This window comes from Trichosurus vulpecula, chromosome 2, assembly GCF_011100635.1.
Source record: "Trichosurus vulpecula isolate mTriVul1 chromosome 2, mTriVul1.pri, whole genome shotgun sequence".
Classification (NCBI taxonomy): domain Eukaryota; kingdom Metazoa; phylum Chordata; class Mammalia; order Diprotodontia; family Phalangeridae; genus Trichosurus; species Trichosurus vulpecula.
Window position 1 is genome coordinate 337,507,846 of NC_050574.1, and position 26,884 is coordinate 337,534,729.

The 26,884-nt window shown below is 38.0% G+C and overlaps 1 protein-coding gene across 1 annotated transcript in view; it reads left to right on the forward strand.

Moving 5' to 3' along the window:
- RABL3 (RAB, member of RAS oncogene family like 3) overlaps window positions 1-19,585 on the forward strand; it is a 58,003-nt gene extending 38,418 nt beyond the window's left edge. The window contains exons 5-8 of the mRNA XM_036745108.1: window positions 5,267-5,417; window positions 13,118-13,189; window positions 17,068-17,106; window positions 17,758-19,585. Of these exons, the coding sequence (XP_036601003.1) occupies window positions 5,267-5,417; window positions 13,118-13,189; window positions 17,068-17,106; window positions 17,758-17,823 (328 nt within the window). The 3' untranslated portion in view covers window positions 17,824-19,585. The remainder of the gene's footprint in view (window positions 1-5,266; window positions 5,418-13,117; window positions 13,190-17,067; window positions 17,107-17,757) is intronic.
- Window positions 19,586-26,884: the final 7,299 nt, after the last annotated feature.

Sequence of the window (26,884 nt, forward strand, 5' to 3'; positions counted from 1 at the left end):
TTTTGGAAAGCAGCTCAGAATTTTGCAAATATCATGACTAGAATGTCCATACCCTTTAACTTAAAGATTCCATTATAGGCTTATACCCCCAAGGAAGCCATCAGTAAGAAGACCTCACAGACAACAAAATATTTAAGCTGCAATTTGTAAGATAGCAAAAAATTGGAAAAATTCCCCTTCAATTGGGCAATGGCTAAGCAAATTGTAGTACGTGAATGTAATGGGATATTGCTGTTCTACAAGAAATGACAGATGGGATAAATACAGAGGAGTATGCGTAGATCTGTATGAAATGATACTAAGTGAAGTAAGCAGACCCATGAAAACAGTGATCATAACCGTTAAATAGAAGGAACAACCACAAAAAAACCGAAAGTGAATATTGCAGAATCATGGAGCACAAGCATAGTTTGAGAGAAGAGATCTAAAAAGATAGCCCACTCCATGCTTTTACCCAGCTGGGAGGGTCTCAACATTGCATGTATTTTCAGATTTTCCTGCTCTTATTTTTTTTTCTTTAAAAAATACAATTTTTTATACAGGTTGATTCTCTGGTAGAGAGAAGTACTTGGGAAAATTATGTTCATATTTTTAAGAAAGACATCCACTAAAACTTATTTTAAACAACCAAAATGTACTGTGTGGTCATATTAGCATGTGGAAGGAGCTCTTAGTTGAATACAACACTAGCATTATGATCTTGGATAGTCATTTAAATGAGCCTTAGTTTATTTATCTGTAAAATGGGGGTAACAATAGCTACACTGCCTGAATCAGAGTTATTATGAGGAATTAGTGAAATAATTTTATTAGTGAGATAAATATATAAAAGTGCCATGTAACCATAAAGGACTGTTATAACAGTGAGCAACTGTTGTGATTATTATCACCAGGATTTATTTAGGGGTAAGGGAACAAGCATTTATGGATCGCTTACTTTATGACATACCATGCTAAGTACTTTACAGATATTATTTCATTTAATCCTCATAAACAACCCTATGAAGATTCATTTAGGTCATGAATATTAAAGTTATAGCTCTTAAGACAAAAGTAATTATTATAGGAAAGTGTAATTTACAAAGCCCCCCTCACTGTTGTCTATTGTTGGGGCTCAGACTTCAGAAAAGAGATTCTGTAGTGCATATGTTTGGTATCAACCCATTGTCACATAGGCTATGGCTCCTAACCCCTTCACACCTCCTTTTTCCTTACCTGGGAAGATAGGAACAGCCATTATTAGCATGTTGTTAATGCAGACTGTGTGGCCAAGCCAGAAAGTGAGAGCCAAAGGGAAGTGGGGTCAGGATATGATCAGGAGGGCTAGAGAGATTTGAAAAGGGGGTAAAGATTAGAATGAGTAAGATGGAATGTTAGGGAAATATTGAGGCAGAAAAAAAAAAGCAGCAGAAGAAGAGAGAATGTGACCTGGTTCACTGTGCTAAGTTCTAATAAGTTCACATAAAATAGACTTCCTGTCTTTGTGAAACTACAGTCTGACATGAGAATAGGACCCTCCAGTATGTCTTAAGTACATATGAGATCTGCAAGCAAAGTATGTGAGATTTCCTTAATGATTAGTGGTCAATGCATATGAACAGTTTTCAAAAGAATTGCAAATTAGAAATGACTATATAAAAACACACTGCAAATGCATAATAGTGAGAAATGTACATTAAAACAACTGCTTTGCACCATGCAGCTTGGCACAAGATGACCAAAAGTAGGGGGTGTGGGGGTGGAAGTTGTTGTTTTGGAAAGAGTTATGGAAAAGCAGACACACTAATACATTGCTGGAGGAGCTGTGAATTGTTCCAGCCATTCTGCACATAAATTTGGAATTAGGCAAGTAAAGTTACTGAATGGTCTTCATACCTTTTAACCAAGGGATCGAATCTCACTATTGGGCTTATGCACCAAGGAAGTCAAAGACACAAAGATCTAATATATGCATAGCCAGATTCTTTGTGGTAACAAAGAAGTGGAAACAAAGTGGGTTCTCATTGATTGGGGAATGGATAAAAATCTGTTATATAAATGTAATGGAATATTCTTCTGCAGTTAAAAGCAATGATAAATATGAAGGATTCAGAGAAATGGGGAGTTGTGTGAGAGAATTGTCTGGGAGGAGAAATAAGTAGAACTGAAAGATATACTTACATATACACATTGATTATAACATTGTAACATTATAAATGAAAAAAAATCACTAAAAAGAAGTTGAACTCTGAACAATTGAAATAAGTGACAAAGATCCGGAAAATAGATAGTGAAAAATACCTCCTCAGCTGAGAGAAGTTGGCAGTTGAGATAGAACGTTGTATATGTGGTCAAATGTAGTCACTGCATAAAATATTTTTCTTTGTCAGAAAGTGGGGTTCAGTCTAGTTGGGGAAAGGGTTTTTTGGGGGGTGTCTTTTTCCTAGAGGTGGCTGATGGGGTGACAGATTACATCAATAAAATGTATTTTGAAAAAGTGAGACATGAGGTAGGAGAAGGGAGGCAGGGGAGGGCATTACTTGAAAGACTTCTTGAAGGAGATAATATTTTTGTCAAAAGGATTAGTAGGAATTTTTCAGGTGTCAAGGAATGTAGCTGAGTCACTGTGAGTGCATTCCTACTTAGTTGTCAGTGTCTGGGAGACTTCAGTGAAAGTATAACAGGGAGATGGGCTTATCTGAGATGATTTGTCATGGATGGAATTTTTGTTAGGGAGTAAATAAGGAGAACGCATATGTGATATGGGGGGAATATGTGTTATGGACTAAAAAGGGAAAGGGGAGAAATTGAGGACAAACACAGCATTTCAGTGATGAATAAGGCAAATCACAGTTTCACACCTTTTCTCTCAAATCAGTGCTTATGTTGGAAGTAAGAGTCAAAGGTCTCTAGCAGGAATTAGTTATGATGTGATAAGAAGGATGTTAATGTTTTTAGAAGGTAGATTACAAACAGTAGAACTCATTCATGTGTGAAGGCTTGCCAGTCATGAGGCTTTCAATTTGTGAAAATTACTGTTTGGTATAATGTTTCAGTAAGTTTGGCTATCCCTCATTCAGATATTTTTAAACAGGAAGAAAGGAAGGAAGAGAGAAGAAAGAAAAAGAAAGAAAGAAAGAGAGAGAGAGATAAAGAAAGGAAAAAAAGAGAGAGAAAGAAAGGAAGAAAGAACTGAAGAAAAGGGGAAACTGTACTCAATTCGGCTATATTGACTGGTTTATTGATTTACTGACACAAGCCAGCCGGAGTTGTCTTGAAACTCCATTTCTGCTGACTTAGTTTTTTCTTGTAACATATTTTTTAAAATCCACACCTGGCTTATCTTTCATACATAGGAAGAACTTAGATAATGTGGTGCTCCATCTTCCTTTCCAGCAAAATGAAACAACATTTATATCGTGCCTTTGCCTTTGGATGAATTTAGTAAATAATCCCTTTGCAGACCTCAAGGACACTAATGTTTTCTGATAATTTTCTTGAGGCTTGGATGTCAATACAGGTTTGCTTTCTAGTTACAAATTACCCCCTTTTAATCTAGTCTATCTCCCTCCATTTTATAAATGAATGAAACTGAGACTGAGGCCCAAAGATGCTTAGTAGTTTTTCAAGAGCTACCAAACAAGTAAGTGGCAGAACTAGAACTTGAATGCTGGCACTTTGAGTCCAGTCCAGTTCCATTGCACCCCCTTTTTCCTCCTCATTTGCTAAATCTATTTCTTTCTCCCTGCCCAACTGTAAGATCAGACACAGGTCATTTACATTTGATTTTCTATTCTTTGTCATCTCTCTCTAGATGTTTTCTTAGTATAATTTCCATTTTCAGTAGGTGCACATACGCAGTGATGTGCAGACACATCCTCTCTCCGTGATCTGTCTATAGTACATTCCCAAATGAATACCTGGTAGCCTGTCATTTTCCCCTGTGGCACAGAAGTGGAGTAGCCATAGTAGATTCTTGGATATTCTCAGAAGCATAATGTGAATTTCCCATCTTGATGCTACACTGCAAAACCCCTTAGCTTACACTTTGAAATACTAGGATGTCTCCGAGTAGCTGTGAAAATACTCCATAGCCAAAATTCTGGGCATAATTCCTGGATGAAATCTTCTGAGTCAGCATCCAGGAGTAATACTAATAATAACAATAAACAGTTGCATAGTACTAAGCATGTGCCAGGCACTGTGTAAGCACTTTGAAAATATTGCCTCATTTGATCCTCACAACCGCCCTGGAAAGTAGGTGCTATTATCATCCCCATTTCACAGATGAGGAAATGGAGGCCAATAGAGATTAAGTAGTTTGCCATATAGGTCGTATCGAGGCTGGATTTGAACTCAGGTCTTCCTGATTCCAGGCCCAGGGCACTCTATCTACTGCATCACCTAGCTGCCTAATGATAAGTAAACAGTAAGATGCCTGTCGATCAGCCTGTTTGAGTCTTGGTCTTTATAATCCAGTGCCTGGCATAGAGTAGGTGCTTAAAAAGTGCTTGTTGAGTTAAATTGCATTGAATTGAGTTATGTTGTGATATTATTAGTTTTGTTCAGATTGAGAATTAAACTTACCTGAAAATGTATGTTTTACTCATCCCTATGTTATTTGGTATTATTAGTAGTAGGGTTTAAAATATATTTTTAAAATATTTTGTTGGGACAGCTCTCCCTGTTTTATTTGAAGTGAAGAGTCCTTCCTCTAAAGAGATTTTTGAAAATCGCTGAAGTAGTTATTAATTTGTACATAAAGATACTTAATATCTCTATTAGGCCCTCAGTTATTGAAATAGCTCCAGAAACTTGTAGTTGTGGCTCAAAAAATTAATGGGTAAAGAAATGAGACTTGGTAAGTAGTGGAAAACATCGGTGGATATGTAGAAACAGACAGCATAATGCCATCAAAACCTGGCCAAATACACCCAAAAGGAAAAAAAAACGGTCACAGAAAGATGATGACTTCGTAACTGCCTCATTAAAATTAATATACAGTCTTGTTTTTTACTTATATTCTACAAATAAAAGTTTGTGGTTACATTTACAACATGTATATGATTTATTTTGTTGGTCTTCATTTTTATTTTTTATGCATTTGAATATTTGTATTTATTGATGGAAGTCGAAAGTATGTTTTTAAATGATATGGTAGATGGAATGGTGGCAAGAGTTGATTGGTAGGTAAATGATCATGGGGTGTGTGTTATCAGTAAAATAAACACAGAATTTTTCTATTAAAAATCTGTAATTTTCACTTTTTCATTGTTATTTGTAACAGGGATTATGACCGAGAACAATTTGCTGATAACCAAATCCCCCTGTTGGTAATAGGAACCAAACTGGACCAGATTCATGAAGCTAAGCGCAATGAAGTTCTAACTAGAATTGCTTTCTTAGCTGAAGATTTCAATGCAGAAGAGATTAATTTGGTAAGTGATAATAATAATAATAATAGCTAACATTTATATAGTGCTTGCTGTGTGCCAGGCACTGTGCTAAGAGTTTTACAGTTGTTATTATTTTATGTGATCCTCACAACACCCCTGGGACGTAGATGCTGTTATTATATCCATTTTACAGATTAGAAAGATGAGGTCAACAGTGTTTAAGTGAATTGCCCAGCCACACAGTTAGTGAGTGTCTGGGTTTTGATTTAAACTGATGTTTTCTGACATCAGGCCCAGCCTTCTATCCACTGCAGCACCAATCTGCCCTGGTATTTCACCAGCAGATGTTGGTGTTATCAGAAAAGCCTATCTTTGGTAGGTTAAGGGACATTGAGATATTATAGGTCATTTAATGTAATGGATATTTAAAAGTCCTCAGATGGATCAGTGATAATGTCAGTTTGGATTCTCTCTTCATTGATACAGATTACAATGTGTCCCTGCCTGATCACTCTGTCCAACTCTTAGTTATGTCCTCTCCTAAGTTTGTCACAGAGGGTCCCCCTAATATACTGGAGGACTTCCTTGAGTTCTCTAACATTGGATGGATACTAGTGGAGTGCTCTGGCTGTCCACCTGTCTTCCCTTACCTTTGATTCATGGCCGGTCCATTTTTTCTTGTCATACGCTTTCCTAATAGCATCTTCTACCCTTTGAAGTTTCTTATTGGTTCCTAACTTTCTCATCTGTATGATGCAGACAATACTCCTTGAACCTTAAATTATTGTCTAATCCACCTCCCTCAATTTACAGATGAGGAAACTGAGGCCCTAAAAAGGGAAGTAACGTGCCCAGTGTCACATACCTGAGTTATTCGTGGAGACCTGACTGTACCTTAGGTTTAGTCAGTAACTTCCTGGCTCTTTTTCTTTCATCAATATGTTTTGACGCTTTGATCACTTACAGGTCTATGGCCATTTACCTGAGTAAGTTCATTCTCTTTGTGCCAATTTATCAGACAGTTAACCCTGTTTTCTGGCACCTAGCAAGGTACATTGTGTGTAATAGGCACTTAAGCATTGGTTCTATCAAATTAACCTGATGTAAAGTGACCTATAGCAAAGATTCCAACAGTATCCGCTGTGATAATTCACTTGTGCATGATGAAAATGATGGGCTTACTATAATGAAGAGAAAAGCAAAGTAAAAATGTTTAGGTGCTTAGAGTAGGGGGTGATGAGATTCATGCCACTGAATGATACGGACAGTAGCACTAATTCTGTGCCTCGGTTGCTCTTGCCTTGAGTGAGGCAATTAGTTACCTTAGCTTTAAAATCTACAGTGAAGGACAGCCAGGCATATCAAGGAAATGAATCTATCCTAATCATTTAAACTCCTCTATAAACATTGGAATGCTTACATAAGCTTTGAGGACCGAATATCACACAGTGGGATTACTAGACAAGCTGAAAGTTATTAATTTTTCCCGTGCGGTAATATACTGTGGATTGCTGAGCCCCATTCTGAGCCAGTTAGCACAGTTAGGGCTTACTGCTAACAATATTGCATGATACTGTTCCCTTGTAAGCCAAGCACTGTCAAATGGGGAAGAATGCACATAGGCTGCTCCTTAACCTTGGCCAGCATTTCTGTTGCAGATGCTTTTTTAGCAGGCTAGACAGAAATGGTAATGGCGGCTCTTTGCAAATCATTCACCTCCAGTTCATGTCCCACTATAGGTGAATGAGTAGTTTCTACCCTTTATCAAGTGTCTGCAACTACATCACCTTCCCCCAGCCCATTCTTTTGAATTGTTTATATTCTGTTTTGCAGTGGAGTGTGGGCTCTTGACTTTAGGAATAGCAGTGCCTCAAGCAAAAGCTGACTCTTAGCCTTCCTATCTCCTTCATTTGTCACCGTGGAGGATTTGTTATAAATGCCTGAAGAATCAGCGCTGGACTTTGAAATATTAGAGGGCAGCTTCTGCGTAGAGTATATCAGGTCCTGGTACTAGCAGTTCTGAGATTACTCAATTTTAAACAGTGCACAGAAGAAAAATGGACTAAATTGCAATCCAAATTCATTTTATTCCTGTGGTTCCTTTTGATTTCAATCAAAATGTTTTTGTGTTAATAGTGCCTGTAGGTCTCCCTGATTAGTCTAGAATATGTCATTCATCATTCTTTCTCATGATTCATTCCATTGGTCAAAATTCTTCTCCACGACTTGACTAGAGCATAAATTAATTCAATGCGAAGTTATACATGACAGTTATATGAGACTTCATGCCGTCTTGGGGAGGGAGGGGGGAGGGAGGGGAGAAAAACTGGAACTCAAAACTATGTAGAACCGTGTGTGGTAAACTAAAAATAAATAAAACACCTTTAAAAAAAAAAAAAAGAAATGGAGGCAAATGAAGGATGTCAGTTAATAAACATTTATTAAAGATATAAAAATTTAAAAAAAAAAAAAGAATATGTCATTCATCATTCTCTAACAAGGACTGGGCCACTTTTACATGTTTTTAGGATCCGGAAAACATACTCTTCTCAGAGAGTTTGAGTGCATCCAAAGAGTTCACTCAGTTGATAAAGAACTTTGGACTTTTGACAGTGGCCAGCCTCTGAAGCTAACTCTTAACAGTAAATATCAAAGAGCATTGAGCACCAGGGAAATGAAAATGAGGGAAGTTAACACCAAGAAAATAACACAATTAGAAAGAAAAGTCACAGAAATGTAGGTGCATAAGCAAGTTCAGAGTCACCAAAAAGAGGAAAGTCTTAACCATTTGAATATCATTATAATTTTGTTGATCAAAAATCTATTAAATGACAAGTATTCTTAAACCTGGCAATAAAAAAAGAGCCTGACAGTGCAATTATGTAGTTTAAACAGAAGATATTATTTAAAACTTATGTTTATATTGTAAGCAATGAAAGACATCAGAGTGCAGTTATACGTAGTCTTTAATAAAAGAGCTTGAAAATACTTCCTTCAGTAATCAAAGATTTGTGAGCACTCAATCCCTACCTGCCCCCATAGATTAGTGAATTACTATGGCCAAAAAATTCATTACATGCTAACAGACCTCCTGTGATGAACTTTCTCAAACTTAGCCAGGTTGATCACAGACAACAGATATAGCTAATGTTATCCACTGATCTGGCCTGTTCTTGGGGCAACAAACATAGCATATTTTAAGGTCCAACCTCCAAGCCTCACTCAGCTGAAGTATCTGCCAGAGCTTACATGCTCCTGGCATAACTCTCAAGAGTACCACAATGAGGCATCAAAATAAGATTTTATACTCTTATCAAACAGGATCTGGTTTGGACAACTTACCTAGCTAATCTTACCTTTCTCAAATGTAAAAAAGAGTGTTACGAGCTGTTTGCAAAATCCTGCTGTATCACAGATTCTTGACTAGAAAGCATGCATATATATATATATGTACATATATGTATGTACATACACACACACACACACACACATATATTCAGAACTATTCTAGAAGATTCTTAGGGTTATGATTCTGACTTGCATATATTTTAAAATGAGTATTTTAAAGTTCATTTTTGGATACTTTGTGCATAGAGTACTTAAATTACCCTTTTTTAGGAAAAAAAATTGAACAAGCTATCAGTGAGCTCCCTAAGGAAAAATTCCCAGGACCAGATGGATTCCCAAGTAGATTCAACCAAACATTTAAAGAACAGTTAATTCCAATACTAAATAAACTATTTGGAACAAATAGGTAAAGAAGAGTTTTTCCAAATTCCTTTCATGACACAAATATAGTGCTGATACCTAAACCAGGAAGAAACAAAACAGAAATGGAAACTACAGACCAATTGCCCTAATGGATGTTGATGCAAAAATTTTGAACAAAATATTAGCAAGGAGATTACAACATAGATCATACACTAGGTGGGATTTAGACCAGGAATGCAGGGCTGGTTCAATATTAGGAAAACTATCAGCATAATTGACCATATTGCAACAAAAACAATAAAAAAACATTATTATCTAAATAGATGCAGAAATACTTTTGACTAAATATAACACTCATTCCTAACAACACTAAAAAGCATAGGAATAAATGGAGCTTTCCTAAAATGGTAAGTAGTATCTGTCTAAAACCATTGGCAAGCATTATCTGTAATGGTGATAAACTAGAATCCTTCCCAATAAGATCAGGGGTGAAGCAAGATGCTCTTTATTGCCATTGTTACTCAATATTGCCCTAGACATGCTAGCTATAGCAACAAAACAAGTAAAAGAAATTAGAATAGGCCATGAGGAAACAAAACTATCACTTTGCAGATGGTATATTTAGAGAACCCTAGAGAATAAACTAAAAAACTTTTTGAAGTAATTAACCACTTTAGCATAGTTGCAGGATATAAAATAAACCCACATAAGTCATCAGCATTTCTATATATTACCAGCCAAGTCCAGCAGGAAGTGATAGAAAGAAAAATTCCATTTACAATAAATACAGAAAATATAAAATGCTTGGGGTCTACCTGCCAGGACAAACCCAGGAATTATATGAACACAATTACAAAACACTTCACACAGGTACAAACAAATCTTACCGATTGGAGAAACATTATTTGCTCATGGGTAGGCTGAGCCAATATAATAAAAATGACAATTCTGTGTAAATTAACTTACTTATTCAGTGCCATACCAATCAGACTACCACTTTATAGAGTTGGGAAAAAATAACAATTCATCTGAAAGAACAGAAGGTCATGAATATCAAAGGAGTCAATGAAAAAAAAACGTGAAAGAAGATGGCCGGCCTTACAGTACCAGATCTCAAACTGTATTACAAAGCAATAATCATCAAAGCAGTCTGATACTGGCTAAGACATAGAGTGGTAGATCAGTGGAATAGATTAGGTATACAATATGCAGTTGTAAATAACCGTAGTAATCTAGTGTTTGACAAACCCAAAGAGCACAACAACTCACTATTTAACAAAAATTGCTTAGAAAACTGGAAAACAGTTCAACAGGAACTAGGTATAAACTAACATCTCACACTGTATACCAGAACAAGGTCAAAATTGGTACATCATTTAGACATAAAGGGTGATATCATAACTATATTAAGACAGCATGGAAAATTTTACCTGTGAGACCTATGGGCAAGGGAAGAATTTATGACTTAACGAGAGAGGATCACAGGAAATGAGATGGATAATTTTGATTACATTAAATTTTAAAAATTTTGCATAAACAAAACCAGTGCAGCCAAGGTTAGAAAGTAGGAAACTGGGGGAAAAATTTTACAGCAAGTTTCTCTGATAAAGGCCTCATTTCTCAAATATATAGAGAACTGAGTCTAATTTTTAAGACTATGAGTCATTCCCCAATTGATAAGTGGTCAAAGGATATGAATAGGGAGTTTTCAAAGAAATCAAAACTATCTATAGTCATGTGAAAAAATGCTCTGATTCACTGTTGATTAGAGAAATGCAAATTAAAACAACTCTGAGATACTACCTCACAACTATCAGATTGCCTAATACAGTGGAAAAGGAAAGTGACAAATGTTGGAGGGGATGTGGGAAAACTAAGACAATAATACACTGTTGATATAGGTATGAACTTATCCAACCATTCTTTAGAGCTATTTGGAACTATGTCGAAAGGGCTATAAAAGTGTGCATATCCTTTGGCCCAGCAATACCACTACTAGGTCTATGTCCCAAAGAGATAAAAGGAAAAGGACTTGTACATACAAAAATATTTATAGTGGGTCTTTTTGTGGTGGTAAAGAATTGAAAATTGAGAGGCTGCTCATGTCAGTTGGGGAATGCCTGACTAAGTTGTGGTACCTGATTATTATGGAAGGCTGTTAGAAATTGCTATAAGAAATTTTGAGTAGGATGGTTTTAGAAAATCTGGGAAGACTTATATGAACTGATACAAAGTGAAGTGAGCAGAACCAGGAGAACATTGTACACAGTGACTACAGTATCTTACATTGATCAACTTAGTGAATGACTTAGCTACTCTGATCAATACAGTGATCTAGGACAATTCAGAAAGACAATTCTGGAAAAAATGCTGCCTCCAGAAAAAGAACTGATGAAGTCTTAATGCACATTAAAGAATAATTTTTCACTTTCTTTTTTGTAATATAGCTAATATGGAAATATTTTTGCATGATTTCACATGTGTTATTGATATCACATTTCTTGCCTTCTCAGTGGGTGGGGAAGGCATCAAAGGGAAGGAGAGAATTCAGAAGTCGAAAAAAATTTTTTTTTTAATTTTAAAGCTCTTATAAGAAATATGCATAGTCAAGCAGGCCCTCTCTGTCAAGAGGTTGGTAACATGCTTCATCACCAGTCCTCTGTGGATCGGTGGAATCAAAGTCTTTCTAAGTTTGTTCATCTTTGCAGTGCTGTTGTTGAATAAATTGGGCTTTTGGTTCTATTCACTTTACTTTGCAACAGGTCTTCCCAAGTTTCCATGAAACCATCTCCATAATTTCTTACAGCACAATAATATTCCATCACATTCACATGCCTTAATTTGTTCAGCCATTTCCCAATTAAAGGGTATCCCCTTAGTTTCTAATTCATTGCCGCTCCTAAAGAACTACTATGAATGTTTTTGTACATTTAGGAACTTCTTTCTTTGATCTCTTTGGAGCATAGGCCTAAATTCTGTCTGACTAATGTCTTGTTTCTCCAGTGTATTTCATCAAATAGTAAGGCCTAGTATTGACATTATCATCATTTTGGATCAGCCTACTTATGAGCAATTAATATTTCTCTATTTAGATCCATCTTGATTTCTACAAACAGCATTCTATAGTTATATTTATAGAGTTTCTGTGTGTATCTTAGTAGATAGACTACTAAATATTTAACACACCAAGAGGTAAGTTCTTTTTTTTTTTTTGAGGGGGGAAGGCAAGGCATTTGGGATTAAGTGACTTACCCAAAGTCACACAGCTAGTAAGTGTCAAGTGTCTAAGGTCATATTTGAATTCAGGTCCTCCTGACTCCAGGGCCAGTGCCCTATTCACTGTGCGACATAGCTGCCCCAAGGTAATTTCTTAACCTGCTGCCTTCAGTCTTTTCTTTTTTCTTTCAACACACCTGTTCTCTGGGTCCCTGTGCCATTTGTACCATCAGACCTAAGCATTGCATCTGTAGTCTTTGGAGGAAGTAATTATGCTTGTGTCTGGTGTTGCATTTGACCTGAGAACTTCAAATGATTTCTTTCATGTCACAGTTGGTTATGAGTAAATATTCTGTGAGGATTAGTGCAGAGGACTGGAACTGAAGAATTCTTATCTAGGTAGGATTCTATTTCTAATTCCCAGTGTGGCCTTAAATTAATTAGGTGCTTAGTGCCTTCAGCACAGAGTCCTGGCACGTGGTAGGTTTTAATAAATACTTGTTGGCTGATTTATTCTTCATTCAAAAAATGCTAACATTATAAACCTACCTCAAGGAGGACCATAGAACTAATTGATTGATTGATTGGTCATCAAAAAATAGGCAACTCTGTCTTTCTGTAACACCTCTCCTAATTCATTGCTTTCTAGGTTATTAATTGTAATTTAAAAACCATCTATAGAAACTATTTGTAAAAGTATAATGCACTTTGTTTCTCTCTAGAAGGACCTAACAATAATCATTACAACTAATAAAGAGCTTTTGTTGAAAAATATAAACTACTGCTCATCATAGATTTTGTGTTCCCTTTTCTAGGACTGCACAAATCCCCGATACCTTGCCGCAGGATCTTCTAACGCTGTCAAGCTGAGTAGATTTTTTGATAAGGTAAATTCTCACTTTCTTTTCTAATATAACTAGGAACCTATCTATTTTGAGAGTTAAGGACCTAGTTTGTATTGTCCCTTTATTCCTTCAGGCTGAACTTAGCAACCTAGGAAACATTTGCTGTTTCTTATCTGTTAATATAATTGCTCAGTGCCTTCTGAAGTATTTGTACCATCAGCAGCATCACTTTGTCCACAAAGAATAACTAAAGACTACCAGAGTTTAAATTTTTCATTTTTATTATTTATCAGTGGGCAACTGATCCCACTTCTGGCTTTAAATAGGGTTTATTTTCCAGCTTTGTATACATATTTCCTTTTAAAAAAGGGGCAGTGTGGGGGGGTACTCACCTGATGCTAATACAAATCCCAAGAATTGTTTGATTTGCTAGGCTGATTCTAAGTACTTATTAATCCCAGACACATGTAATTTCTAAAGTTGCTACATATGAAGTTGACCTCCTGATAATTCCCTTTCAAAGACTTTTGAATTCCAGTTACTACTCTATTCTTGGAGTGTTGAAATGGAATAAAAAATGGAAGATGACTCAGCATGCTCATAAATTAGGACACCGTTTGTCTTTGCCTTGGCAAAGTCACATATCTGCAGTGCTGCTCGAGTGAGTGCTTTGTGCACAGTGTTCATGTTGCACATTAAGAAAAACCGGAGAGCAGAATGAACTCTTTCTTCATCTTTACTTTCCAGAATTGGCATCCTCTTTCAAAATTCAGCCTCGGTACATTTCTTTTACCAGGACTTCTCTTGTCCTCACCAGCAAAAGAGGTTCTCCTTCCTCAAGCTTTATTGGGACAGTTTATCTGGATCTTTCCTTTGCCCCTGGTCTCATACTTATTTGTGTACATGTCTTATCTCCCTATTAGATTGTAAGCTCCTAGAGTGCAAGGACTGTCATTTTTTCATATTCGTATCACCAGCACCCAGCTCTTAGTACGTACTTAGTGTTCCTTGAATTTGTTTTATGTTTCATTGTTCCTTGAATTAGTTTTTACCCTTTCTCACCATAGTACCTTCTTCCCCACATGCTCAGGGAGGCAGGCCCAGCAGAGCCTGGGTTAGGAATCACTGTTGTCTTTTATTTTGTAGTAAGAGTTGTCAATAACAGTTCTGGGATTGGGGTGGGAGAAGAGGTAGAACAGTGGCTATGAGAGTCAGGAACAGGAATCTCTCCTTCCCTAAAAGTTTCTTCTCTTAGGATACCCCTTTGCCTTTGTGTCTCCAGTACCTTCTATGTCTTGCACAGAGCAGACATTTAACAAATAGCTATTGGATTGGATTAGATTAGGATTAGATTGGTTTGGTTTGGAAATTGCTGTAATCACATATGTGGGTGAGGCAAACACACACAATTTTCTCTGCAGAGAGATTTCCAGAGTAGGAATATTCCACTGCTTTCTCATTCCCCATGTGATCAGAAAGTACTCCCTAGGACCTGACTTTGATGCAGTTCCAGCCTATGTGCTCTCTGGCATATAGGAAAAAAGATTGGAGGAGCCTGAGCTTCCAGGCTTTTTCAGCGCCAGAAAATTTAGGGTTTAGTATTATATTAGCAAACATTTTTGTTCATTGAACTTAAGAATTGTCCTATGGATTAGATTTTCAATTGATCTCACCTAGTACTCATTAGCAAAACAAGAAAATTGCTAGATACATCATGAGCAATATTTGTCACAGCAAAAAGAAATTCAGGAAGAAATGACATGATTGTTCCCAGAGCATTTAGAAACAAAACCAGAAGGAGGAAAACAGACAGGTACAAAGTCGAACAGATCTGCTAGAATTTCTCTTTATTTTCATTGACACCCATAGTGGAACTACCAACATGGTGCCACAGATATAGTGCACATTACCCAGGATGCCAGGTGAAAACTGGTAAAGGTACTTCAGAAGATACAGGAAAGGAAGGCTAGACTTGACCAAGTATACCCAGAAGAAATTTATATTCTAGGGTACACTTTAACCCTAAAGATATTAAAAGAATTTTAAAGGTATTTCACCAATTCTCAAGATACCGCAAAAAAAGAGAAGATTGCAAGAGAATGAGAACCACAAATAGTGGTTTTACACAAAAAGGCAATTAAGAAGACGATTGTAATTATGGATCCATGTTGTCATCTTCATAAAATCTTTGAAAGCAAACTATGCCCATATGAAGGATATCCTTGATGAATGCATGAGAAAGGAACAAGGATTGCGAAGGTGGTTTTCTATAGATTATCACATCGCTATAGCTCTACAACTGCCTGAAAGTTATAGAGGATGTGTAAGTTCTTGTTTTGTTTCCTAATTTTAAGAAAGAAAGCATTTGACTTTGAATAGCTTTGACAGTTCTTCTCAGGCAAGGTTCCTCTCACATATACCTCAGAATCATGCAAAAAATCCGTGACTGATGTGACCGCAGAGGTAGCTTTGTTCAGCAGTCTACTGACTACTTACATCAAAAAAAGGTATTAAAACAGGCTGATTGATAGATGTTCAACAGAGATGTCATCTGGTGTCTTGGAAAATGTCCTATATAAAGTCCAAATGGAAGAAAGTTTTACTCTAACGAGTGAAATTTCTACATATCAATTTTTGCAGTGATAGAGCACTACAAAACTGCCTCAGAGAAATCCATAACAATGCACAATTAATCTGTCTCATCTTCCTCTCTAGGAAGACAAAAATGGATGAAAAACACATCTAGCTGGACAGGTAGCCTATTGACTTAGCCCGTAAATATGTTTGGATAAGTGCTGTCAATGATCTGGGCTGAGAATTGAGTTGGAGGGGGCTATCAGGCTGGATTGTATTTGGGAAATTGCACAGTGGTCTCAAATTGATCACCACTGAAATGCTATTGAATTACAATTGAATAGATGAAACCAGTTAACACCATTATTCTCAGAGTGATGGTGTTCACTGATGAATTATCTCAGAAGAATTAAAAGGACAGATGGAAATGAAAAGATGCATGACGGGCAAACAAACTGTAGTATATTACCAGTAATGGCTCATGCAGGAGAAGTTGCATAGAGTGTATCACTAGAAAAGAAGGTGGGCTGGTCATATAGAAAGAGTGAGAAATAACCCAAGGGTGGGTCCAGGTCGTAACATTGGTAACCTTGAGTTACTAAAAGAACAAGTAGGAGTTATGGGGAAACACAGACAAGTATCACATGTAATCAAAAGGGATAGAATGGGGTATGATCTTTACCACCATGTAGGCAGTACCCATACAGTTCCATTTAAGGAATAGTATAGAATTTCTGCCCTTAGATTTTGAAATTTTTGATTTTTTTCCCAGAAGGATTTTTGTGCCATGATTACTTATGTTGTCATTCCCCTGGAGACACATTTGTCCCTTACTTGAGTGCCCTTGTTACAGTGGAATTTATCCTGGCTCCAGCCACTGCAACAGCAAAGATCAATGTTAATTATTTTTCACATGTTCTCCATCACATATTAAAATAATACTAACATTATAATAGGATGTCTTATTTTCAGTTTTTTCACTAATAATTGCTTTACACAGATCCATCCACATTCCTTTACCTGGCCTTCTTTGTGACTAAGGATAAGGACACACAGCTGTTAATGAAACATCCTAATTAAGGGTTCAATCTGTGGTCATGAAAAAGAGCATAACTGACTGTATAAATGGAGATCAAACTCACAACCTTGGCCTGATTAACTCTGCGCTCTAAGCTAACTGGCAACAGACTTCGCTTTAAATTGTAGGAAGCCTCTTAATTATAGATTAATTAAGGTCTCTTAATTGTGGATAAGCCTTTTACTCCCCTGAGTAGCCATCACAGTTAACCACATTTTCCAGATACGTGTATTCTACATTTGCTAAATCATCTCTCCATTTCCAACAGGTCATAGAGAAGAGGTATTTTATTCGAGATGGTAACCAGGTCAGTGACCATCTTTTTCTTTCAGTAAAGTGAGGCCTGTAGCTAAAGTGCCAAGTTTTATCTTTTATGATGTACATTGGCTCCAGAAATGTTTTCCCAGATCTTAGGTATTAAATGGTAATGGCCATAATGATTCTCAAAAGACCTGTATCATTAAACCTTACCCTTAGATTTGAAATAGTTTGATTTCCAAAGCTCTTTAGAGAAATTATAAAAACACAAAGTGACAGGGATTCTTCTTGGCCCACAAGGCCAAATATGTCCTGTTTTCTTCTATTCCTGGCATTAAAGAACAGGCTGTTGTAATGGTAACAATTCATTTTAAATTTTAGTACATTAATTAAATAATATTCAATCTTTACCTGGAGTTTCTCCTTTCTTAATTTAGGTTACACTGTTATTAAAGGAGCTTACCTATACCTGTTTGGTACCTACACTTTGGCAGGGTTTTTACCTTACCTTATTCTTACAGTTTGAATTTCTTAGTAAAACCTCTCCTATAAACTAGTTTCAAAATAGAAATGTGTGAATGATATCACTGGGTCATCTCACTATAGAAAATGAGAAATAAGAGAGAAAGATAGACATGTTGTAGGGAGATGAGTGTGTTACATCCGCTTTAGACATAACATTTTATCTTCCTGCCTACAGATGCCTGGCTTTCCTGACCGAAAAAGATTTGGTGGAGGATTTCTGAAGAACCTGCATTATGACTGAAATATACTCATATTTTTAAAGAATAAACAGGAAGGAACAGATTTTCTCTTCCTGATGGGCTCCAGGGGCAATGTATTGGCTGTTAGAATGTCCAGCCTTTCATGCATCTGTCTGAAAAAAATCTTTTCTTCATACTCCCTCACTAATGGAAAAATAAAGGGAAATTATAATAGGGGTTATTTGTGAGTATGGAGGCCTTTCTTCCTTCTCTGTCCCTAGCTTCTGTGGATTGTATAGCCATGTGGAAATAAAGGATACTTTTAGGTTTAAGCACCAAGCACCAGTGACTTGGCAAGACAGTGAAAATTTACTCTTGCCCAGTAAAGAAAGGTTTTTTTTGTGTCTCATCTAAACTTAAGTATATTTTAAAATGGGTGCCTATTGTTTTAGACTCTCAGGAGGAGAGGTTATATTAGCCAGTCCTTAAATTGTTTTTAGTAGCTAGCTTTCATTTTTTTGTCATTTTCAAAGAGGAAAAGCAGAATTCATTATGTCTCTATCCCAGTCACATACCCTTCACGATAGTAGTCTTGTCTGCTGCCCCTCCTCTTCTTCACAGATGGCTCAGTGACTAGAAGAGGCAGATTAAGAGGTGCAGTTAAATATAAATACAAATTAATAATACATGAGCAGCAACAGTAGCAGAAAAATAGACAAATTGGTCAGAAGTTGGCAGCTTCCTGAATCCTGAAATCATTGAGCTCTACCTGACTGCAGTCCTCACTGAAACCTATTTGGGAATAAGCAAGGAACATTTGTAGGCCGGCAAAAAAAAAAAAAAAAAAAAAACAGCAGCAAGTGACTTGCAGCCCCTTCACTTATTTATTTGAAGTAAAATTCAACTCTGGAAGAGTAAATCTTAGTTCGCTCACATGTACTCAGTGAATTTGGAATGTTATTCTTGGTGCCAGCAATGGAGGATTCACTGTGAGAGGAGTAAAAATAGGCTTTGCAGCCACACATTCACTAGAAGGAGATATGAATTATGGAACAGGATTCTTGGCTTTCTTGATGGCCCAATAATTGGTTTAGGATTGTGTCAGTTTTTTGCACAGCCTTCCTTTTTTGATTTTTGCCCATCATTTTCACTTGTTACAGTGAATCCTGCTTTTGATGCCTTCCTCAGAATCTCCTTGACTGACCCTCTGTCTGCTCCCCACCTCCAGTGTTCATCTCAGCTTCAATTATCTCCTCCCTCCCCCCACCCCATCTCTCTCCATGATTTTTTAATTAAGTTCCCACCTCACAGCTTCTTTTCCTCATTGTAAAAATAAGGCATTCACACTCCAGTTTCTCCTCTATCTTTTTCTCCCATTTTAATTACATTTCAACATTTAGCCAGTCCAGAATCAGAAGAGAAGAGTTTACAACAAGGTTTTACGAGAAAGGTTTTGGAGGGTTTGGGGACCACTTGTCACCACCACTTTCTCGCATAGTTGTGGCCACATTGGAATAGGGGTTGGTGGTGGGAGGCAGGGGGTGACACTACTGCGTTAACACCCATGCCACATGTGGATCTTGGCACATGTTAATGTTGTGCCTGGGACTGTGCATTGTTTGCCATAGATTCAACAACACCCGGGCAAAATTCTCCAGCTGTGGCTCTCATTTCCCATGTTAAAAAATAATTCAGTACCATCCTTGTCTCTCTTTCCTTCCTCTTGGTCATTGATTTTAACCATTGTGTCTCTTCATTTTAAATGAAAGCCTATTCCCATTTATTCCCCCTAAAAAACACAATAAAACAAACAAAAATACCTTCCCAGAGGCAGAGCTGATCATCTTTCTCTTATAAAATGAATGAACATAATTCTTTCTCACCACTCCAACTACATTTTTTCAAAATATTCTGTTCCCCCCACCTAAAAAAACCCCAAAATATTCTGTTCCCTTTACACCAAGAAATGTGTGTCAAGTGTAAGCAGTGGCAGTAGGAGGCTTCCTGCAAGAGGAGAGCTTATGTTAGATGATTTCAAATGGCTTGAGACATAATTGAAGAAGGTAGTTTGGCTTTGGATCCCTTCCAACTCCCCTGTCAATGTCATTTTTCCTCCTTCCTGCTTCATCCAACTCCCATAAGCTTCCCTAGGCACCTATCCTATGTCCATTCTCGCTTTTGGCCACTTGTCAGCTGATTCCTGCTAAGGGGTGAGTTCATTGGGGACTTTTGAAAACAAGAAACCCTTCAGGACCCAAAAGAATTAAGCTATAACAGTTAAATGGCAAGGTGATATTTCTAGGCAGAAGTTGCCTGTTCTACTTAGTTGTTAAAGGTCAGCCCTAGGCCTGGGATCATAGAGCTAAGCATGCCTCTTTCTATCCATTTACTCCATTGTCAGGTTCCCTATCCTTGTCAGAGGATTCTCCTGTTGTGTCTCCAGCTAAGATTGTGCCTCACACTGCAAGGACGTGTTTCCAGCATTTAAGTGGGTAACCTGCTGGCAGCAAGTACCTTCCCCACCACCACTGCTCCCATCTTCACACCTAGCTTGAGGAGAACAACTACCACTGCCTCTCAGTAGGGGACAAGATTTGGCACGCTACTTCTGAAATTTCGCTAACACCTCCACAGCTCACCTGTTTAACCTGGTCCTTGATTCACTGTATTTTTTTAGAATTGCCTCTTTCACTTGATAGCTCTATTAAGCAGTAGAGCCTCTCCTTTTTTGGTAAATAGTATTTCATTTTTTTCCAATTACATGTAAAGATAATTTTTAGCATTCATTTTTGTAAGATTTTGAGTTCCAAATTTTTCTCCCTCCCTTCCTTCCCCCGCTCCAAGACAGTAAGCAGTCTGATATAGATTATACATCTGCAATCATGTTAAACATATTTCCACATTAGTCATGTTGTGAATGAAGAAACAGAAAAGAAAAAAACACTACCGCCAAAAAAAAAAAAGAAAGTGAAAATAGCATGCTTTGATCTGCATTCAGACTCCATAGTTCTTTCTCTAGATGTGGATAGCGTTTTCTATCATGAGTCTCTTGGAATTGTCTTGGTTCATTGTATTGCTAAGAAGAGGTAAGTCCATCATAGATGATCATTGCACAATGTTGCTGTTGCTGTGCACAACATTCTCCTGGCTCTGCTCACTTCACTCAATGTCAATTCATGTTAGACTTTACAGGTTTTTCAGAAATTTGCTCATCATTTCTTATAGCACAATAGTATTCCATTACATTCATATACCCCAACTTATTCAGCCATTCCCCAATTGATGGGCATCCCTTCAATTTCCAATTCTTTGCCACCACAAAAAGCTGCTATATTATTTTTGTACACGTGAGCCCTTTCCCTGTAGTAGAGTCTTTATACTTAGACACTGCAAACACTAGCATCAATCTTATAAACATTATTGAAAAGGGAGGTACCAGAAGGGACCTTGAAAGTCATCTAGTCCAGTCTCCTTTTACAGATTAAAAAAAAACTAAACTAGAAGCATCTAATATAATAGATAAAAATAAGTCTTTAAGTGTCTCATATTAGGGAGAGAGATGAAGTCATGAGTGCACCAGGCGCTTAGAAAAGTGTTCTGGAGGCAAAGTTGAAAGCAGATTCAATGCATTGCCTTTCGTGTGACCATTTTTTTTTTTTGGTTTGTCAGTTGTGTTGTTCTTGGGTGGTTTTGATAGTTCCCCAGCTCTTTGAGGCCGGGGCTGTAGAAAACAGATGCAAAACTGGCTGAATTTGGAGCTAGACACCCTGAGCTTGAATCCTGACTTTACTACTTCCTCCTGTTGTGAACTTGGACAAGTCATTTAATCTTTGTGGACTTTAAATTCCTCATTTGTAAAATAAAGGTGTTGAACTGTATGATCTCTAAGGGCCTTTTCATGTCTGAAGCTATGGATTGTATGAAGGGGATAAAAGAACGTAGACCTTATGAACCCAAAGTGGATAGGGTCCAGAGATAGAGCATTTGCCTTCCACATCAGAATAGTAGCAAATAACAGTAGAGGAGTGGCCTCACAATGGCCAAGGTGATACAACACAGGGACCATATTGGGAATGGAGAGAGTAGGAAGATATGCCCCCCTACCTCCCAGGACATCTGGGAGAGCTGTAAGTTTAGCCTATCACTTCTGGGAAACAGTTTGGAATTAGATGAGAAAAAAATGACCCAAACCATTTGTATCCTTTGAGTTGCTGGTTAAGTGGGCGTAAATACTAGGGAGGTCAAAGGCAGGATCCTATAAAATATTGTATGTGCTTTTCATAGTAGCAAAAAATTAGAAATGGGTGCCTGTTGATTGGCTTAAAAAAACCAGTTGTTCAGTCATGTCAGACTCTGCAACCCTGTGGTCCATAGCACACCAATAGTGTCCATGGGGTTTTCTTGACGAAAATACTGGAGTGGTTCGTCATTTCCTTGTCCAGCTCATTTTACAGATGAGAAAACAGTGACAACAGGGTTGAATGATTTGCCCAGGGTCACGCAGTAAGTTGTGTGAGGCCAGATTTGAATTTAAGAAAATGAGTCTTTCTTTCTCCAGGCCTAGCACTCTAGCCACTATGCCACCTAGCTACCTTGTTCAACTATAGTTACTGTATCTCAGTCTGTAATAGCAATTCAGATCTGAAGATCTTTCCCATCCATTAATAGGCCGTGTGACCTGCTTATGTCACAGGAAGCCTGAGTCACATGTGGTGGGAGGAGTTTCCTGAGGGGAAAAGGAAGTTGCATCACAGGAAATGCTGAGAGAGCAGTTACTATAGTTAGAGCTGAGGGAAAGAGAGCAGATGTGTAATAGCTCTAAGTTTTTCTTGTTGGTGGCAAGGCCCCAGCAGGGGGCGGAAGGTTGTGGGGTGGAGTGGTTCTCTGCTGTGATGTTCTTGACTGGGTTATTTGGTGTCTGAATAAATGGTTTACTTCTACCTTCTGTGTGGAGAGTCTCATGTATTTTGCGATACAGAACCAGATAGGCATTTTAACAATTATCATCTGTATTGTGATTGTTGCCTTGCTGATATATTTGGTGACGACTAAGATGGGATTGCAGGGTATAAGATCTCTATTTGGAGGTAGAAGGGCTTTAGAAGAAGAAATGGTTATCCCAGGATGGCATGATGTAACTTATTCCTCCCTAGCAAGGGAATGGTCTAAGGGCACTGGTTTCTGTGAGGACTGGAAACAGAAGCTACAAGGGGAGAACCTAGAGATTTGGAAAGATGTTTGCAAGAAATTACAGTTAAACCAGGTAGAGAATTGCTAACAGCAATCTCTAGACTAGGCTGGATTTTACTCACAGCATATCATATTTTATATGAAAGCAGGGACAGACTGTTACAAGAAAGAAATCAAACTCAGACAGTTACCAAAACAGTTTGCCTGAATGAGGATATTTCTATACCACAGCAAGATGGGGAATCTCAGGTGGCAGAAGAACAGATTACTGTTCAGGAATCTATTGATTTTGCTGTTAATTTGGCAAGAAGACAGAGAGCCAAGGGGTCAAGAGTGCATTTCAGTTCAGCCCAGATCGAGTCTAGCAGCCAGTCTGGTTGCCATGGTGACAGGGGGAGAGAGTCTAGAGAGGATGATGTAATATCAGAAGCTGAAGCATGAAATGTTACTTTGTGGTATGATGCTATGGAGCCAGAGAATGATATAGTATCAGACCAGGATCCTCAAACAGCAGTGCACCCCATATAGCGAAGGAGGCAAGAAACCCAAAATGATAATACAGTGTTCAGAGAGATGTTGGAGGATTTTACACAGCAGGAAATCACGGATATTTTGAGTAGGTTCGCCCAGAAAATGGGAGAATCATTAATATCTTGGATGATGAGAATTGGTGATGAAGGAGCTGCAGGGGTATCTATAGATACCATGGATTGTATGAGATTCATAAGTATCAGAATCCTTTTGCACAGCAAGTTTTGGGGGATTATCATTTGCAAGGAGGAAACCAAACAACCAGTCTGTTAGCTTTAGCTGCAACAGGTTGTCATAGAGAATATCCAGCTGATTCTAAGTGACCTACTACAGATAGACCCTAGTATTCACTTAGAGACTGTATGAGAAAGTTAAAGGAGGAGGTAGTGAAGACTGCTATTATGTTGGGGAATGCCAAAGTTTATTATGATACTCCCTTGGGAGTCTCTCATAGGGATATGATAGTTAAAATGCTCCCCAACCCCCCACTTATAAACACCTAATTCTGACTCTGCTAATTGCAGAAGTAGAGAACCCTTTTTGGAGGTTCTAGGTAAGACTTCACAGTTAAGTGACTTAGAAGACTGGGGAAAAGATAAATTTCCTTGAGAGAGAAGAGTGAATAGCCAGCGGATTCAACATCACAAGAAAAGAAATGTTTACTACTCTTTTGAGAGCAGGGGTGGATTTTAGCAGAATAGATGGTATTCCAATGAATGAGCTATACAAAATGTACTAAGATAAGGGGCTTAATAGCAGACAGAATAGAGAAGTAAGAACTGCCCCTACAAATCCTGCACATCCTGAACCCTTATATCCAAGTGAGTCACACCTTCAGGGAGACTAGGAAATAGGCCAAGCCCAGCTCAGATTAAAGAAACATGCAGACAAGATTATAGACCCCATATTAATCTGACTATATATTGGAAAAATGGATCAAATACCATAACTGGAGGACTTTTGGTTGGATAGAAAAGAGATAAGAAAAATCTCTACTGGGATATGTATGAGAATCCCTAAGAATCATTTTGGACAGATATTACCTAAATTAGGATTAACAGCTCAGGGAATACACTTATTGGCTGGAATGATAGATTCTAGTTATCAAGGAGAAACTATTGTAACATTCCAGAATTTGGGTGAAGAATGCATACAGTTTTGTAAAAATGGTAGAAGTTCAATTGATTATTATTGTTTGTGAAACAATACCCCTTGTGAAAACTGACCCGCTTTCCAAAATAACTAGCAGAGGAAAGGAAGGGTTTGGTTCTACTGATAGAATAAAATTGGGAGCTAAAGTATGGGTAAAGCAGAAGTCAGAAGATGTTCCAAAGGGTGCAGAAATTATAGCATATGGGAAAGACAATACTGTAACTATTGTTTACACAGGAGAAAATTATTATGAAACTGTGTCCTTGACTCATGCAGTCTATCATGAATGAGGCTATGATTGTTTTCTTGTTTCTTTTTGGCTTTTTTCTGTTAAATTTGTTTGTGAGATTTCCTTCCTGCAGGCTTAGTACCATCCGGCTGCAGATGCTTGATTTCTTAAGCTGGATGTCATCCCTGGACCTGTCCACAACTGTGATATGTCATCCCTGGACCAAGCTTCATATGCCAGCTAAAGAACTGACCTCTCAAATGGGACTTTTGACCTCTTGGGGCAAGGACAGCTCTATGTCCAATTTCAGCAGGAAGAAGCTATGGAGGATGAGACCTTAACCCCTTACCCCAAGATTTTGAGCCCCATTCATTTGAGGAGGCCACGATGACATTGTTTTATATGCTTATCTTGTGATATCCCCGTTATATTGTTGTGTAAAGTCCTGTTGACACCAATTATCCCAAAACTCCCATTGCCCTATGTAATGGCTAAGAAAGATCTTGGGGCGGGGAGGGGGGATGTAATAGCAATTTAGATTTGAAGATCTTCCCCCCACCCCATTAATAGGCCATGTGACCTGCTTATGGCACAGGAAGCCTAAGTCACATGTGGTGGGAGGAGGTTGCCGAGAGGAAAAGGAAATTGTGTCACAGGAAATGCTGAGAAAGCAGTTACTACCAATAGAATTGAGGGAGAGAGCAGACGTGTGGTGACTGTGAGTTTTTGACAAGGACCCAGCAGGGTGCGGAAGGCTGTGGGATGGAGTGGTTCTCTGCTGGGATGTTGTGGACTTATTGGTTATAGGATCTGGTTCTTTGGTGTCTGAATAAATGGTTTACTTCTTCTACCTTCTATGTGGAGAGTCTCGTATATTTTGTGATACAGAACCACATAGGCATTTTGACAATTATCATCTATATTGTGATTATTGCCTTGCTGATACACAGTCTTGTTCCCAAAGTTGATTGGTTGTTGTCCTTTGTTCTCAAAGAAGACCAAAGTGACATGCTAGAGTCAAGTTTCAATGTGTCTAACTGTGGCTGATCGGACCAGTCAGATCACAGGTTGGGCACAAATAGTCCGTGTGAACATTTGGGGTGGATATTCTAAATTTGTGCATCCTGCATTTCCTTTGAGCTGTCTCAGCTCTGCTTTGCTCATAGAGCACAGCACCTTCTCTGATGTGGGAACGTCATGCTGAACAGTCCTGTGCCAGTGTCTTCCGTGGCACACAATCAATTCCAAAGTTCTTGAGGGAGACCTTGAGAGTGTCCTCGTATGGCTTCTGATCATTGCCAAACAAACTAGCTGCTCAATTGAAAGGGATTCATTAAAATACTTGCCTCAAGTCTTATTCAAACAGAACATTGTGTTCATATTAGCAAAATCACACTTCTATGGACTGTTGACCAAAAGAGGGAGGAAATAGGCTTATTATTCTAGAACTGCATGCCATAATGATATTTAATTTAATATTAAATGGAATAGCATGGAATAATGGATAAAGTACTGAAAGTCAGGAAGAGCTGGGTTCTAATTCTGTAGCTTCCTAGTCACTTATTTTATTAGAGCCTCAATTTTATCTGAGGACAGCTAGGTGGTGCAGTAGGTAGTGTGCCAGGCCTGGAGTCAGGAAGACTCATCTTCCTGAGTTCAAATCTGGCCTCAAGACACTTACTAGCTGTGTGACCCTGGGCTAGTCACTTAACCCTGTTTGCCTCAGTTTCATCTGTCAAATGGGCTGGAGAAGGAAATGGCAAACCACTCCAGTATCTTTGCCAAGAAAACCCCAAATGGGGTCACAAAGAGTCAGAGATGACTGAAATGACTCAACAACAGCAGTTTTATCTAGGTGCCACAGCTGATAGAGTGGTAGGCTTGAGTTCAAATCTGGCGTCAGAAGCTTCAGCTGTATGACTCTGGGCAATCATTTAACCTCTGTTTGCTTCAGTTTCCTCAATTGTAAAATGAGGGTTAATAATAGCATGTAATCTGAGAGGATTGTTGTAAACATCAAA